This window comes from Ursus americanus, chromosome 30 (assembly GCF_024610735.1).
Source record: "Ursus americanus isolate L20-20 chromosome 30, mUrsAme1.1.p, whole genome shotgun sequence".
NCBI lineage: Eukaryota > Metazoa > Chordata > Mammalia > Carnivora > Ursidae > Ursus > Ursus americanus.
The window spans coordinates 9532970-9547323 of NC_142156.1; the positions used below are offsets into that span (position 1 = coordinate 9532970).

General features: G+C 59.7%; 1 protein-coding gene across 1 annotated transcript; it reads right to left on the reverse strand.

Moving 5' to 3' along the window:
• Window positions 1-1127: 1127 nt before the first annotated feature.
• On the reverse strand, window positions 1128-12817 carry ACADS (acyl-CoA dehydrogenase short chain). The gene is made up of 10 exons (XM_045791550.2): window positions 12662-12817; window positions 11408-11571; window positions 4251-4400; window positions 3910-4021; window positions 3294-3445; window positions 2811-2981; window positions 2603-2740; window positions 2365-2460; window positions 2107-2163; window positions 1128-1953 (listed from the first exon to the last, which is right to left on the reverse strand). The coding sequence occupies exons 1-10, from the start codon at window positions 12705-12707 to the stop codon at window positions 1801-1803; spliced, it is 1239 nt and encodes a 412-aa protein (XP_045647506.1). The 5' UTR covers window positions 12708-12817; the 3' UTR covers window positions 1128-1800.
• Between the last annotated feature and the right edge of the window lie 1537 nt (window positions 12818-14354).

Genomic DNA, 14354 nt, shown 5'->3' on the forward strand with positions numbered 1-14354 from the left:
TCTGCCTCCCAGGTGCGGTGGATCAAACTTGGCCGCTCCTGGGGAGAAGCCCCGAATCCCACCCGGTGCCCCGCACCTTCGGCTTGCACCTGGAGCCCAGGACGGCGACAGCGGCTGGTCCCCCACAGAGGGTGTGAGCCCGGAGCCAAGCCCCTCAGGGCGCTCACCTGTTGCAGTTGGGGGCGCAGATCTCCAGGACTTCCCTCCGGCCAGCCGGCCTGAGCTGGAGAGCGCGCAGGGAAGCCGTGGGCAGCCCCGGCTGCCGCTTGTTGTCCAGACGCCGCACCTGCTGCCCCGCCCCGCGGCCCGTGGGCACCGCCCCACGGCGCAGGGAGACCCCACCCCCACGTCCCCGCCGCGCCACGCACGCAGCGAGCTCCTGGTGTGGGAGCTTGGGCCGGGGTCAAGGGCAGGGCTTCAGTGGAGGCACGCGGCTTCGGGGCGGCTTCCTCCGCCGAGAGCGTCGAGGACGCTGCTCAGCGTCCACGTGACGGGGGCTCCAAAGGGGTCACGTCTCTGTCCCCACTTCCCTGCAGAGACCTCACCGCGCCGACAGGCCCGCTTTCCCGCCCTGCGGAGGGCTGACGCTCGCTCCCTTGAAATCTGACTTGCTCGGTTTCTCTTCCCGCTGTCTCACGGCCATGGGTGGAAGTCATTAAAAGCTGGGCTCCGGCTCCAGGGGCACCAGACCCGTCACCCGCGGAGGATGCTGCGGCGGTCCCCTGTCCACCGATCCGCAGCCGGGCTTGCAGGCCTGTACCGCCTTTCCCTGTCCCCTAGACCCCTCCCCACCTAGGAGGCACCATCCCCTCCTCCTGCTCAGGGGCTGGACCCACCCTGCGCAGCCCCCTAGACAAAGCCCTCTGACCCAGAGGCCCCGACCTGCCCTCCCTGCGCAGCGGTCACTGTCCTAGACCCCCACCCCAGCCGGGGACCCAGCTCTGTACCTTCCTGGAGCAGGTCAACCCTGCCTGGTGCTGGAGCTCTCCCTCTAGACGGATGGTCCTGCAGTCAGCTTTACGCCCGCTCTCTCTCTCTCTCTCTCTCTCTCACAGGTGGCAGCCATCCCAGAGCACACTAGCCGACCATGTCCCCTCCCCAGCAAGGCCCAGGCAAGGACACAAGGACCAGGGCACAGGTACGCTTTATTAGTTTCCACAATCGAGTGTCCTCAAGAATGATTCAGACCCCTTCCCACTCATTTACACTTTATGAAGAACGCAGCTTATGGGGTTCCAGGTGCTTCGCGAGGAGCCAGCCAGCCTTCCCAAGACAACCGGTCATTCTGGCGCCCACCCCACTCCTCCTCCTGATCCCTGACCTCAGGGAAAAGAGCAGGCACAGCCAAAAGCCTGTCCCACCTGGACCTCCTGCTGAGAAAGGACCTGGGAGTCCCAAAGTGGTAATCCAGCCCTTCCCAAGGCCCCGCCTCCAGGAGGCCAGGTCCACTCGGATGAAGAAAACAAGGCACAGGTGTGAAGAGGAAACAAAGTAAAAAAACTGAGCTGAAGATGGGCGTCCGCCCATGCAGGTCACCGCCCCTCACCTTTCCTTTCTCCCTGACTTACCCCCAGGCAGTTGGGTCTGGGGCGGGTGGAGGTGAGGGCGGCAGGTGAGTCCACACCAGAGGGCTGGGGCCGGGTGGTCCTGGCAAGAAGCGGCATGGCCCCCGGCTGTCCACTCCCCAGGGTCCCGGACCAAGCGTCGGGGTTAAGGCCTCACGGCTCCTGCCCCCCCTTCCCGTGGTCCTCAGGCCAGCCCGGCGCCCGAGCGGGGCGCTCGTTGGCCCTGCAGCGCGGCTCAGCCCCGGTAGCTCTTGAGCAGGTGGCCGGCGATCACCAGCCTCTGGATCTCGCTGGTGCCCTCATAGATCTCCGTGACGCGTGCATCGCGGTAGTGGCGCTCAGCCGGCATCTCTGTCACGTAGCCCATGCCGCCCAGGATCTGGATGGCCTACCGCGGAAAGCGAGGCATCCGGAGGGAAAAAGCCGTGTCAGGGGCAGGGTCGGCCACACTGGGGGACCAGCTGGGGAGGGGTAGCCGGCCCACTTCCTGCCACTCGACCCCGAGGCCCCCCGAGCCCCCCCGAGGCACCGGGATTCTCACCTGGTGGGTGACGGCAGTCGCAGCCTCCGATGCGGCCAGCTTGGCCATTGCCGCTTCCTAAGCACAGGGGATGGTGGGGTCAGGGACTTGACTTCGGGAGGAGCCGCCAGCACCGGGCCCTTCAGCGGGGCTGGTGCTGGGGAGCCTCCCTGCGGCAATAAACCCACAGGCCCAGCGAAGCGGCACCCCAGCCGGACTTCTCCCCGGGCACACCAAAGCTCCGGGCCGTGCCTCGGGAGACCCCTTCCCCACAGGCACCTTGGTGAAAGGCTTCTTATTATCCTTCAGCACGGCAGCACGCCAGGTCAGCAGCCGGGAGCTCTCCAGGGCCAGGGCCATGTCCGCCAACTTGAACTGCAACAACCCAGCCCCCAGCGGCAGTCGGTGGCTGCCCTCTCTCCGAGGGGGGGGGGGGAGAGGAGGGCGAACGCGGGAGCCAGAGAGGAAAGGCCACGCTGCCCTCCCTCCAGCATCCGGGCCAGGCTCCCCTTGTTACCTGGATGCTCTGGAGCTTGGTGAGGGGCACCCCAAAGGCCCTGCGGTTCTCAGCGTAGTTCACGGCACAATCGAGGGCGGCCTGGGCGATGCCCAGGGCCTGGGAGGCGATGCCAATGCGCCCCATGTCCAGGGTTTGCTGTGGGGAAGGCCCCAGTCAGCGGCTGGCCAGCTGGGCCCCAGGGCCCCCGCCCCACTGCCAGGCTCACCATGGCTATCTTGAAGCCCATCCCCGGCTCCCCCAGCAGGCTGTCCTTGGGGATGCGACAGTCCTCAAAGATGAGGTTGGCTGTGGATGAGGCCCGGATGCCCAGCTTGTCTTCCTTCTTCCCCAGCGTGAGCCCAGGCGTCGGCATGGGAACCAGGAAGGCACTGATGCCCTGTAAGGCCCAGAGGCAGGCAGCAATGTTCTCAGAGGCCCGTCGGTCGGCCACACCCCGTACTCCCGCGCCAGACACAAACCAGCCCCTTCCCGCCACCTCCCTCACACCTCAGCCCGGGGCGCCCTCTGCTGGCCGCTCAGGGGAAGGTGCAGACTCCCACCTCAGGCCACCAGCCGGCCACAAAAGGGGCAGCCCCAAGCGGTGTGACAGCAGGAACAGCTCCACTGGGCCACAGGGGAATTTGGATCGAGAAGCTAAGAAATGTCTGCAGCCCAGAGGTCTCACCGACCCTCTCCCCAGGGTCCCCACCTTGTTCTGCAAGGATCTGTCTGTGCTGGCAAAGACCACGGCAGCGGAGGCCTCCCAGGAATTGGTGATCCAGGCCTTGGTGCCGTTCAGGACCCACGAGTCCCCCTCTGCTCGGGCAGTGGTGGAGGCGGCTCCCGCGTCGCTGCCATTCCCTGCCGCACACACAGATTCAGAATCCAAGGCTTCTGCTCCCAAAGGGCACTGCCACCAGTGAGCAGGGGACCCAGCCTCGCCCCAGCTCGAGCACAAAGACCTTCTGACCTGGCCTCCAAAGAATCAGGGTTCTGGCTCCCAAGAGGAAGCTCCTGGGCCACACCAGCTCCCAGAGCTCTCAGAAACGAGTCCAAGAGGGCCGGGAGTGCCAGAGCGGGGCATCTGCACGCCGAAGGGACCCCAGAGCCAGGCATCCCTCCGGGCTCAGCTGAGTTGACTGCACACTCCTTGGCCAATCCCAGGCGGCCAGAGCTCAGCCCCCATCGCCCAAACCGAAGGCCTGTGCCCTCGTGTCTCCTGCCCAGCTCCTGCCTCTGCCCCAGCGGCAGCCCAGCTCCAACTCGAGTCTGTCACTCCAATTCTGCACAAGGGGACGGGGCCAACCACCATCCCACCGTGATACCTGGTTCACTGAGTGCAAAGCAGCCGATCTTGTCGCCACCGGTAAAAGGGGTGATCCACTGTTGCTTCTGCTCCTTGGAGCCGAACTTCAGGATAGGCCCCAAGTAGAGGGACTGTGGGGGTGGGGGTGGGGGTGGTGGTCAGAGGAGGCCTGTGGACCCCACTCCAAGACCCGTTCTCTCCAGGGCCCGACCTGAAAGAACCAAGCCCGGAGGAGGTCGGGGGCTGGGTGCCAAAGCCTGACCGTGCCCAGGACGCCGGGACACCTGGCCCGAGTGCCTAGCTGCCCACGGGAGCTTCCTTCCACCTGTGTGTCCCAGGGGCCCAGGAGTGGGGACTCACGTTGTTGACACTCATGATGACTCCTGTCGAGGCACAGCCCCGGCTGATCTCCTCCGTGGCGATGGCATAGGCCAGGTAATCAAGGCCAGCACCGCTGAACTCCTCAGGCACATCCATGGCCAGAAGCCCGAGCTCGCCCATCTTCTTCACCTGGCCACAAGGAAGGCTGTCTCGGCAAGGGCAGTGGGGGGCCAGTGCCCACCCCTCCCAACTCCAAACCTTCCTGCTCCTGAGCCAGTGCCCGCAGAAACTCGGGCCATGTGGCTCCATCCACCCACCCCATGATCCCCGAGTCCAGACGCTGAAGACCCAGACTCAGCTCAGGTCTGCATGACAGCACTGGGCATCCAAGCTGTTCTGCCCCCACACTCCACACTGGCTCACCTCTGTGTCTGCAGCCACAGCCAGCAAGCAGACAGAAGGCACAGGAAGGAGCAGGGTAAGAAGCGTAAGGAGCAGGATAGCACAATGCATACCGACCCTCTCTCAGCCCTACACACATACCCCTGCCTCCCCACCACAGGGCCTTTGCACGTGCTGTTTCCTGTCAGTAATGCCCTTTATCAACTAGTTTTTGTGGTCTCCTTCCCTTCAGATCTCAGCTCAAGCCTGACTTCTTGCAGCTGCTCTCTCCGTCTCCTAACCATGCGCTCTCCCAGAACCTGTGCCTTTCCAGTGCGGGGCTTATGCGGCTGGAAGTTCACACCTATTACTCTGCTGGTTTTGGTTAAGATCCTAACCATGAGGGCCGAGACCAGTTTTTGCTCACTGCAATATTCCCAGTGCCCGTGAATGAGTGAATGAATGCTAAGAGCCTGGAGTTTCTGATTTAGAACAACAATAACAGCAACGGTCAACCAGCAAGTGCCTACTGTGTGCCCAACTCTGCTTCTGAGTCTCTCCAGACCTCAGACACACAGAGCAACCTGTTGGGGGCCAGAGCTTGCGAATAATGCAGCCAGAGTGCACCCCGGGCAGTGACTCTGGGGTCACAACCAGCTCAGCACAGCGCCCAGCTCCGCCCCTGCGACCTGGGACAGGCGAGCCTGCCTTCTGCGGGACCAACACAGACTACACAGAACCCACTGAGCTTTGAAAGGAAGCGACTAAAACCGCCTGCCTGTGGGGCGCGGCAGGGGGCACCGCTGTTCACCGTGAGCCCTTTGGTGTCACCTGATTCCTGGAACCGTGTTCTTACACTATTTGGACTTAAAAGAAGCAAACATAAGAATGTTCACGATAGTTTCTCATTTTTCCGTAATCAGTATTACTTCCGTGATTGTCAGTGTTGCCCCCAGTCCGCAAATAGCACCTGCGTCACGGAACTGCTGAAGGACTGAGAAAAGACACAAAGCGCTGAGCCCAGTGCCTGGCGCAAGCGGGGCCATCGGTGAACGCGCTCACTGTCACGAAGTGGCCGACAAGTGGTCACCCAGAGCAGAGTGAACGGGACACGGGGCACTGGTGGCACTGACCTGCCCAGCGCACAAGTGCTGATGGTGCCCTGCGGCCACAAGAGGGCAGATGCGGGCGCCTCTGCTGCTGAGAAAGGTTGTGAGATGGGGGTTACCCTGGATCATCCAGGGGGACCCAATGTCATCTCAAGGGTCCTTACAAGGGGAAGAGGGAGACAAGGAGAACGAGAGGTGACAACGGAAGCAGAGGTCAGAGTGACCCGAATGCTGGCTGGAAGGACCGGGGTCACGGGCCAGTAGCGCCCACGGCCTCCGCATGCTGGAAGGGGCAAGACACGGACCCTTCTCCAGAGCCGCCAGCACGCTGATTTCGGCCCAGCGAGACCCACTTTGGATTTCCAAAGTTTCCCAGAAACTGTCGGATAATAAGCTGGTGTCATTTTAAGCCACTAGTCTCTAGTCTGTGATTATTTGTCACAACAGTAAGAGGAAACTGACAGACACTGGCTCAGGTGGGATGCCTGGTGACTCAGCTGGTTAAGCGTCGGACTCTTGATTTCAGCTCAGGTCACAATCTCAGGGTCCTGAGATCGAGCCACGCGTTGTGCCCCGGGCTCAGCACGGAGCCTGCTTAAGACTCTCCCCTCCCCAGCCCCCACGACTGGTGCCTACCACTTTCGCTCTCTCTCTTAAAAAAAAAAAAAAAAAGGCGGGGGCGGGACTCAGAGGTACCCCAGATGTGTCATTTTGAGAATCCCTAAAAGACAGACGTTCTGTGGTGACCACAGCTGCTGCCGGAGGGGGCGGGCCTGCTCAGAGACGCTGCAGCACTGCGGTGGGCAGGAAGCACCCCGGCTGGCGGGGAGTCGAAAGCAGAATGGTCTACACAGCACCGTCTTTCAGTCTACATGGGGGCTTGCAGGGCCCGGGGCCAGCATGAGCGTGGCCTCAAAAAAGAAACCGTCAGACTCGCCCGTTAAGGCAGCCCACAAACCCAGGCCGGGGGAACACGGCCTTTCATTAGGGAAGGCAGTGGAGGTTAGGAGCCTAGGCCACACTCCACCAGGGCCTGGAAGCACGCAGGCCTCCAGGACGCGTCAATGGAAGGCTCTCTCTGGCCTCCCGGCAAAACCGTCCCACGCCACCGGCGCCACCCAACCTCCTCGTCATCCCACAGCCCTTCAGGTACAAGCCCGGAATGAAGGACGGATTCGTCCCACACCCCACAACCCCACTTCACCCCAAGAAACAAAAAGGGAAGCGAAATCCCCAGGTGGGGTGTGGGCAGAGTGGGGAGGATCCGTCTTCCTTCTGCAGGAGGGGGAGCTCCCACAGAGGGCTGACCTCCGGGACACAAGACGTCAAGCCACGTCCAGGCTCCAAGGAAGCCAGGGCTCGGGGCACTCTCCCCTTGGCCGCCCCCCACCCCCAGCGGCTCTCCTGATCCTGCAGCGGGAGCTCACTGCACCTGACCAGTCACTCCCCTGGGGTCTCACCCAGGTCTGCTCTGCCCCTGCTACCTGCCACCAGGGTTTGCTTGAAAAGCCTCCAGCTCCAGCTCGCTCGAGGGCAGGGGCTCCCCCACCCCGGGGCCCAGGGCCTGGACGTATTCCGGCTCATCCAACTTCATGAGTGATGCCTGGCTCTGCTTTTCCCAACCTTTCTACTCAGAAAGCTCAGGGAATGCCTGGGGGGCTCAGTGGGTGAAGCATCTGCCTTCGGCTCAGGTTGTTATCTCAGGGTCCTGGGATCGAGCCCCACATCAGGCTCCCTGCTCAGTGGGGAGCCTGCTTCTCCCTCTCCCTTTGCCCCTCCCCCTGCTCGCAGGCAACTGTGCTCTCTCTGTCAAATAAAAAAATAAATCTTTAAAAAAAAAAGGTAAAGAAACAGGTCACCAGATCCCTGGCAAGATATTCCAGCAGTATCTGTAGTACAGCTGGCACGTTCTAGGGAAAACACAGAGGCAGAAGCAATGCCGGGAGGCGATGTACACTCGCCGAAGTGTGTCCGAGTCAACAGCCACGGGGAGAGCCAGCCCAGCGGCGCAGGGAGGAGACGACGCAGCACTGAAAAGGCAGCGAGACCGGGACAAGATGCAAAGCAGCAAAAACAGGACGAACGTGCGGGGTTCCCGTGGGGGAAGCGGTGCACAGCCCGTGCTAGAGAAACAGCACCGTGAGGTGCCTCTAGAGCTCAGGCCTTCGCACCGTCAGTGCGCCCCGAGTTTGCATAAGCTCAGCAGGCAAAACCGACTCCCTCCAGAGAATCCGCTCTCCTCACTTGCCGGAGATCGGCCGCTCATTCCAGGGGCAGAAGCCCTGTTCACCGCCACCACCGCCTCAAGCATCCACTGGTGGCCGGGGGGTGCTGGGTGCTGGGCCGGCCACGCAGGGTCACCTCGCCTCCCCGTCCCATCAGCAACCTGCTGTTGACTGTCGGGCACGTGTCGGGAGCCTGGGCCGTGTGGACAGGGCGGTGCGGGCGTGAACGGGAAGCTGACTGCCCGCGACAGCGCACGGCGACGTGCTCAGCACAGCCACAGAGCCGCGGTGAGGAACGGGACGGTCCTGGGACACACACGGATGAATTCGCTTGGGACAATGGCAGGTGGCATTGGGGACACATTTCCAGGGTGGAATTAACAGGACTCGGTGGGCAGGAGAAGAAAACGGGGTCTGGTTCTAGAGGTTTCTATGTGGCTAACTGGGTCGGGGAAGCACCATCATTGGAGAGAGGACGGGAGAAAGAAGAGCGGGTCTTGCACCTGGTCTAGTAAAGTTACTCAATAAACAGTCACTGAGGGAAAGAGAAGAAACAAGGCTCGGCTTTTTGTTTTGTTTCGTTTTTAAAGTAGTCCCCATGCCCAACATGGGGCTCGAACTCATGACCCTGAGATCAAGAGTCACACTATACTTGACTGAGCCATACGGTCACGGGGCTCAGTTTTACACAATAAACATACAGCCCCCGTGTGCTGGAAGGCTGATGAGTCCAAAACAGCACTGAAACACCATTTTATTTCTTATTTCCCTTTACAACAAAATAACATTGTAAATTTTCCTATGTTTCCTTTCTTCCTTTTTTTGGGGGGGGGGGGCGGGTTTGAATACAGGAAAACTGAAGCTCAGTTTAGGTTCCCAAACCAGCCAAGCAAGCAGAAATTGGCACTAGCCTTCCACCTAATTCTTGGTCTGCCTCCTTTGTCCCCTTGACTCTTCCTCCATAAACCCCGTTTTTTTGGGGGGGGCGGCGGTGGACAAAATATTCTTCAGGAAAACATTAGAAATCACTAAGCACCTCGTATGGGCCAGGTGGGGGCCCAGGAGTCAGTACGCGGCCCCTCCCATTCCACCTGTGTGCTGCTCAGCAAGAAACCGAACCTTGGACTTCAGATTCTCCATCTCAACGCTGAAGACACTTGAAGTCCCTACCCCAGAGTGTTGCACTGAAGATGGAATATAGAAGCACCTGGAATACAGTAACCCCCAGATGATCGCTATTCCTGTTCTCATCACCGTTTTATTGGGAAACAACAGGTGGTATTATTACTTTGAATTCGGCAACCTGCCGTATTATCTGTGCGTCTAGTTCCCCGATGACGCTGCCCGCGTGAGCCCCGGCTTCCCTTCTGCACCTGGGAGCTGAGCGCCACCCAGGGTGACAGGCCCAGGATAAAGGCACAAGTCCTGCAGGCTTCGATCTGCCGTGAAGGGAAGCGAACATGGATTAACCTCCGTATGCCGTCAGCCACCAAGACAAGCGGCCCGCTCGCGTGGGGTGGCGGCCAGATCAGAAGCTGCAGCTGGCCAGCTCGACATCCCCCGGCAATTCAGGCAGCTTCTCCTACGAAAAGGGGAAAGTACGAGCCGGACGCAGGGTAATTAATGGCATCAGCGACAGGAAAACACCTAGACAGACATAAACCCAAAGACAGATGCCATCACGACTCGGAGCTCCGGCCGTGTGTTCGGCGAGTCCTGACAGGCTCCTCCACCCCCCAGCGGGAGGGAGGCTGATGCCCGTGGCCTCGTCCCTCCACACCTGCGTCTGCCACGACTCCAAGGGGTAGCTCACGAAGTCCCCAGCCCCAGGAAGCAAGGAGATTATAAAGCCAGAGGACTGGTTCAGAGGAGCTTGGGGAAAAAAATCTGTTTCTCCTGCCAGCTTTCCTGCCCAGAGCAAATCTATGTCTGTCATCTTAGTAAGAATTTGAGGGAATACAGGATTAGCACAGGAAAAGTCAATCAAGCCGTCTGTCTTTTGGTAGGAAAAGCCCCAACACACAGCCACGTCTCAGGCAACTGCTCTGGGGGCAGCACCTCGGAACTCTTCCTGCTTTTCCATGGCCTCTCTGCTTGTTCCCAGCCTCTGCTCACAAAGAGATGGGGCCTGGTCACGTCTCCATGAATGGCACTGAACGATGAAAGAAAGTGCCAGGTGGGGTCACTGAGAGCGGTACGTGTGGGGGCAGAGGGCAGAAGGGTAGTTTAAGCTCTTGAAGGGAATATTCCCAACTAGAAGAGGCCTTCCCTGTCCACCAGCCGGGCTTCTGGGCCAACTGAGTGGAGAGTGGATGGAGAAGAAGGTTCTGGAGCCAGCCAGGCTTGGGATATGAATTCTAGCGCACAGATCAGTAACCTTGGAAAATCACTTAACCCCTCTCTGCCTCAAATTTCTCAACTGTAATAAAAACGATCATAGTGCTGACAGCTCCCACTTCCCCAGGACCAGGAGGCACCAGAATTCGGCATCTGTTAGCTCACTTAATCCTGGCGAGCATTCTAGAACCCACATGGGATCAGATTTGCAGGTGAGGATGTCCTCAGGAATAGACAGGATGATGCGTGGTAGTAAGCGTTCCACCCAGAGTGTTACCCAACCAGCGTCGGTGCCTGGGGTGCCATCTGCCCACCTCACTCTGAGCTCCCCGCATGTCGCTACAGTCCGGGCACGGTGCCCAAGACACTGTGAACAGCGCAGGATTTTCTAAGCTGGAAACGTGGCCCCAGAGCCCAGGAGACATGAAATGGCAACGAGAAAACTCTGGAACTCCTTAGAGTGACAAACAGGCAGGGAGAAGATTTATTCTTCCATAAATTCTTTACTGAACAAATATCCATTGGGTATTTATACCACGTGCCACAGGGCTTGCCAGGCCCCAGGGACACAGCAGGAACATCTCAAACGGGAAACAACAGAGGCGCTGACGGCAAGGGAAAAACGCACGGGCACGGGAAGGAGCATGCTCCCTGGGATCTCAGCGCCTGGAAGAAGAGCTGGGCCTCGGCCCTCACTCTGCACCGCATTCGCTCTGTGACCTGGAGCATAATACTTAACTCCCCCCAGTCGAGTTGAGTTCACCAACTATCCAGCAGGGTGTATAATACTTGGACCCTCACCTCACAGGTTGATTGTGAGATGCAGACGGGCCGGCACACCTCAAGGGGCCTAGGACCGGGCCCAGCCCCCGGCAAGCATCCTGCAAGCGTGAACCGTGACTACCAGCACCATGCCCGGCCCACAGTAAGCGCGTCGCCCATCCACCATTAGTACTGTCATTACGGAAGTTAAATCCGGGCCATGGGCCTCCTGCTGGATGAAGGAAACCTCCAGAGCATCTTCTGGGTTCCAGGACCTGGAGTCCGGGCCTGGAGTCTCAGTGCCTCTGGTTGTCACTGTCACTGCCAGGCCACCAGCAGCCGGCAGACCACAATCGGGGGCTACTGAGGTTGGAACTCTCACCTGGGCCGTGGGGAAGCAATGTTCCTTGTCCACCTGGGCTGCAATGGGCACCAGCTCCTTCTCAGCAAATTCCCGGCATGTCTGACGCAGCATCTGGTGTGTCTCAGGCAGCTGCACAGACTGGTAGATAGTATGTAACCGACGCCAGGCCCGAGGACGCAGAGCTGCCAGCAAGAACAGGTAGTGGTGGCGGTCCTGCTGCATGATCGTCATCATAATGGCCATCCAGTGACTCAGTGGGCCTCCCCCAGGGATGATTTTGCCGCGCCCCCCGCCCCCAATTCCCAGGAATTCTGGCAATGCCTGGAAACATTTCTGGTAGGTGCAACTGAAGGGTGGAATGCTATTACTATGGAGTGGGTAGAGGCCAGGGATACAGCCTAACACCCTACAATGTACGGCACAGACCCCACAACAAAGTAGCATCGGCCCAGAATGTCAATGGCGCTGCTGTTGAGAAACCCACACCAACTGAATGCTTACTCCACTTGCTACACAACTATCCCACTCGATCTTCAGAACGACACCAATCGTACTAAGCCCACAGCTTTGCCACCTTAGGCAAGGAACCTCACGGAGCCTCCGGGCCTAGAAAAGGTGGCGGCCAGCAGTATTTAGCCCCGGCGGGCGGGGGTGGGAGGGTTAAAGAGATGCTGACCGCTGCTCTCAGCACAGGGCCTGGCAGGGACAGCCCTCCGTGGGGGTCCCCTTACTGTTGTCCTGCAGGCAAAGGAAGCCCTGGCCACATGTGTCACTGGCCCTGCTGCGGGAGGGAAATGAGCTGGGAAAGGTGCGGTATGAAATAATCAACAAGCCCTAACAGTTACTGAGCGCATTTGACAGGCGCTGTGCTGAGTGTTTTACACAGCCTGCGATCTGACCCCTGTAACAACTCCATGAGAATAGTGACATCGCTGGGACCATCTGACACACGGGCCAAACGAGGCGGACAAGGTCTCGCCCAAGGTCACAGACGCACATCTGGGTTCAGTCCCAGGGCTGGCTCGGGAGGAGGGGCGCCCCCAGGCCTCCGCGGGCGAGGAACTGAGCCGGGGCGGGGGCCGGGGGGCGGGTCGCAGCGGGAGCGGCGGCCGCGCACGCGCCAGCAGCGGCCTAACTGGGGCAAAGGCCGCGCACGCGCTCCCGAAGAGGCTGCCGCTACCGCCGCAGGGGAGAGCCCGGCCGCCGGGACTGGCGCCTGCTCGGTCGGCCTGGGCCGCCGCTCCGCACTGTGCGGAGCCGGAGCGCACTCACCTCCGCGGCTGGGGCCCCAGGCCCGGGCGAGCAGCGCGGCGGCCATGGTCGCGGACACAGCGCTGGGCTCCTGCTCGCTGACCTCCGGCGGGGGCGCACGGGTTCCGGGCCGCGGGGGGCGGGGTCGGGGCGGGCCGACACGCCCCCTAGCCCCGGGGACGGGCTCTGCCGCGACGCGTCCCGGCCCCGCCTCCCTCCCGGGAGAACCAACCGCGCTATCCCGTGTTCGCAAGGTAGCCGCGGTCCGCCGTCGTCGGTTCTCAAAACGTCCGTTCTCGGACGGTGGCCCATCTCTCCTAAAATCCAATTCCGCGGCCTAAAATGCTCCATACGACCAACCCGCGCCTCTCTCTCCCGCCCGTGCCCACCGCGCCCTCACTGTCTTTGCTCCAGCCGCACAAGACAGCTCCAACACCCCGGCTTGTTCCTGCCTCCGCGACTTCGCAATCCCTGTTCCCCTATGGAAAGCTCCTTTCCTCCATCCATGTCTCACTCTCACTGAGGCCTGCCCTGACCCCACATTCTCCATCCCAGCGTCTGTTTTATTTATTCCTGGCACTCAGCGTCTGACATCTTCTCGACTCCTCCCTCTAGCCTGTGAGTTCCGAGAGGCACAAGGGTCGTCTTGCCCCGATGCTCAATATTCAGGCCCAGGGAATTAGGTTTCCTGGAAGGGGGAATCTCTCTCCTCCAGGAGTTGTGCAGGTGAGGCGGGAGCTGTCACCCCCTTACTCCACTGTAGTCCTGTCTCACCCCAGCTGTGGGGCAGAGCCCATCTGGGAGCAACGGGCTCTGCCCCCAATGCCATGCATTTGGTCCTTGGCATCGTCATCAAGACGCCTTCACCCTCCCCAGAAAACTGGCGACTCCAGCGCCCTGACAAGGGTCTTCCCTCAGCATAAGCATGAGTCAGACTTCCACACCTTCCCGGGCACCCACACACCCCTCTATCCCCGTTTTTATGCCCCTCTAACTCAGCCAGGCACCTGTCCCCAGCACTGACACGCATGCCAAAATTTGTCTTCCACTAAGACCTCACTCTCCCTCCCCAAGATCAACGAAAAGATGCAGCAAAAAGTCCTTAATATTACCTCTCATTTTAAAAGAAAGCCTCTAAATCCACAGTACTTTAGACCCGAACCAATGGCTGTGGTTGGCTAATGCCCTGAGGCCTTATCTTTCCACTGCCCCACCTGGGTGCCAGCTCTGGGTCAAAGAAGAAAGAAAACAGGAGAGGGGGAAATCAGTGAGTGGACACGGGCCAGTGATTGTTTCTGCGGCCAGACCATCCAAACCAGACTTCCTTTAAAATTGTATTGTTGGTCACCTTAAACAACGATGTTAGTTTTCTATTAGAAGTATGCCAATTTCCCAGTGGAGACAGAAACCAGACAATGGTTTCAAGGGAACTTTAGGGGTGACACGACAGCCCTGTACCATGACTGTGATGGGGTAATACAGCTGCACGCTCGTCCAGCTGTATCTTAAACCAGGTGAATTCTACTGCAGTTAATACACACCTCAACAACCCTAACGTTGTAGTATATACATTTTTAATTCTCAAAGCCTCCCAGCAAAACAAAGCAAAAATACTAAACCTAGAGCCCAGTATTGTTCCCTGATCACCCTAAAAACCAGCTACACTCCTTATTTACAGAAAGGTCATGTAAAGAAGCGCAGAGCCCACTCCACC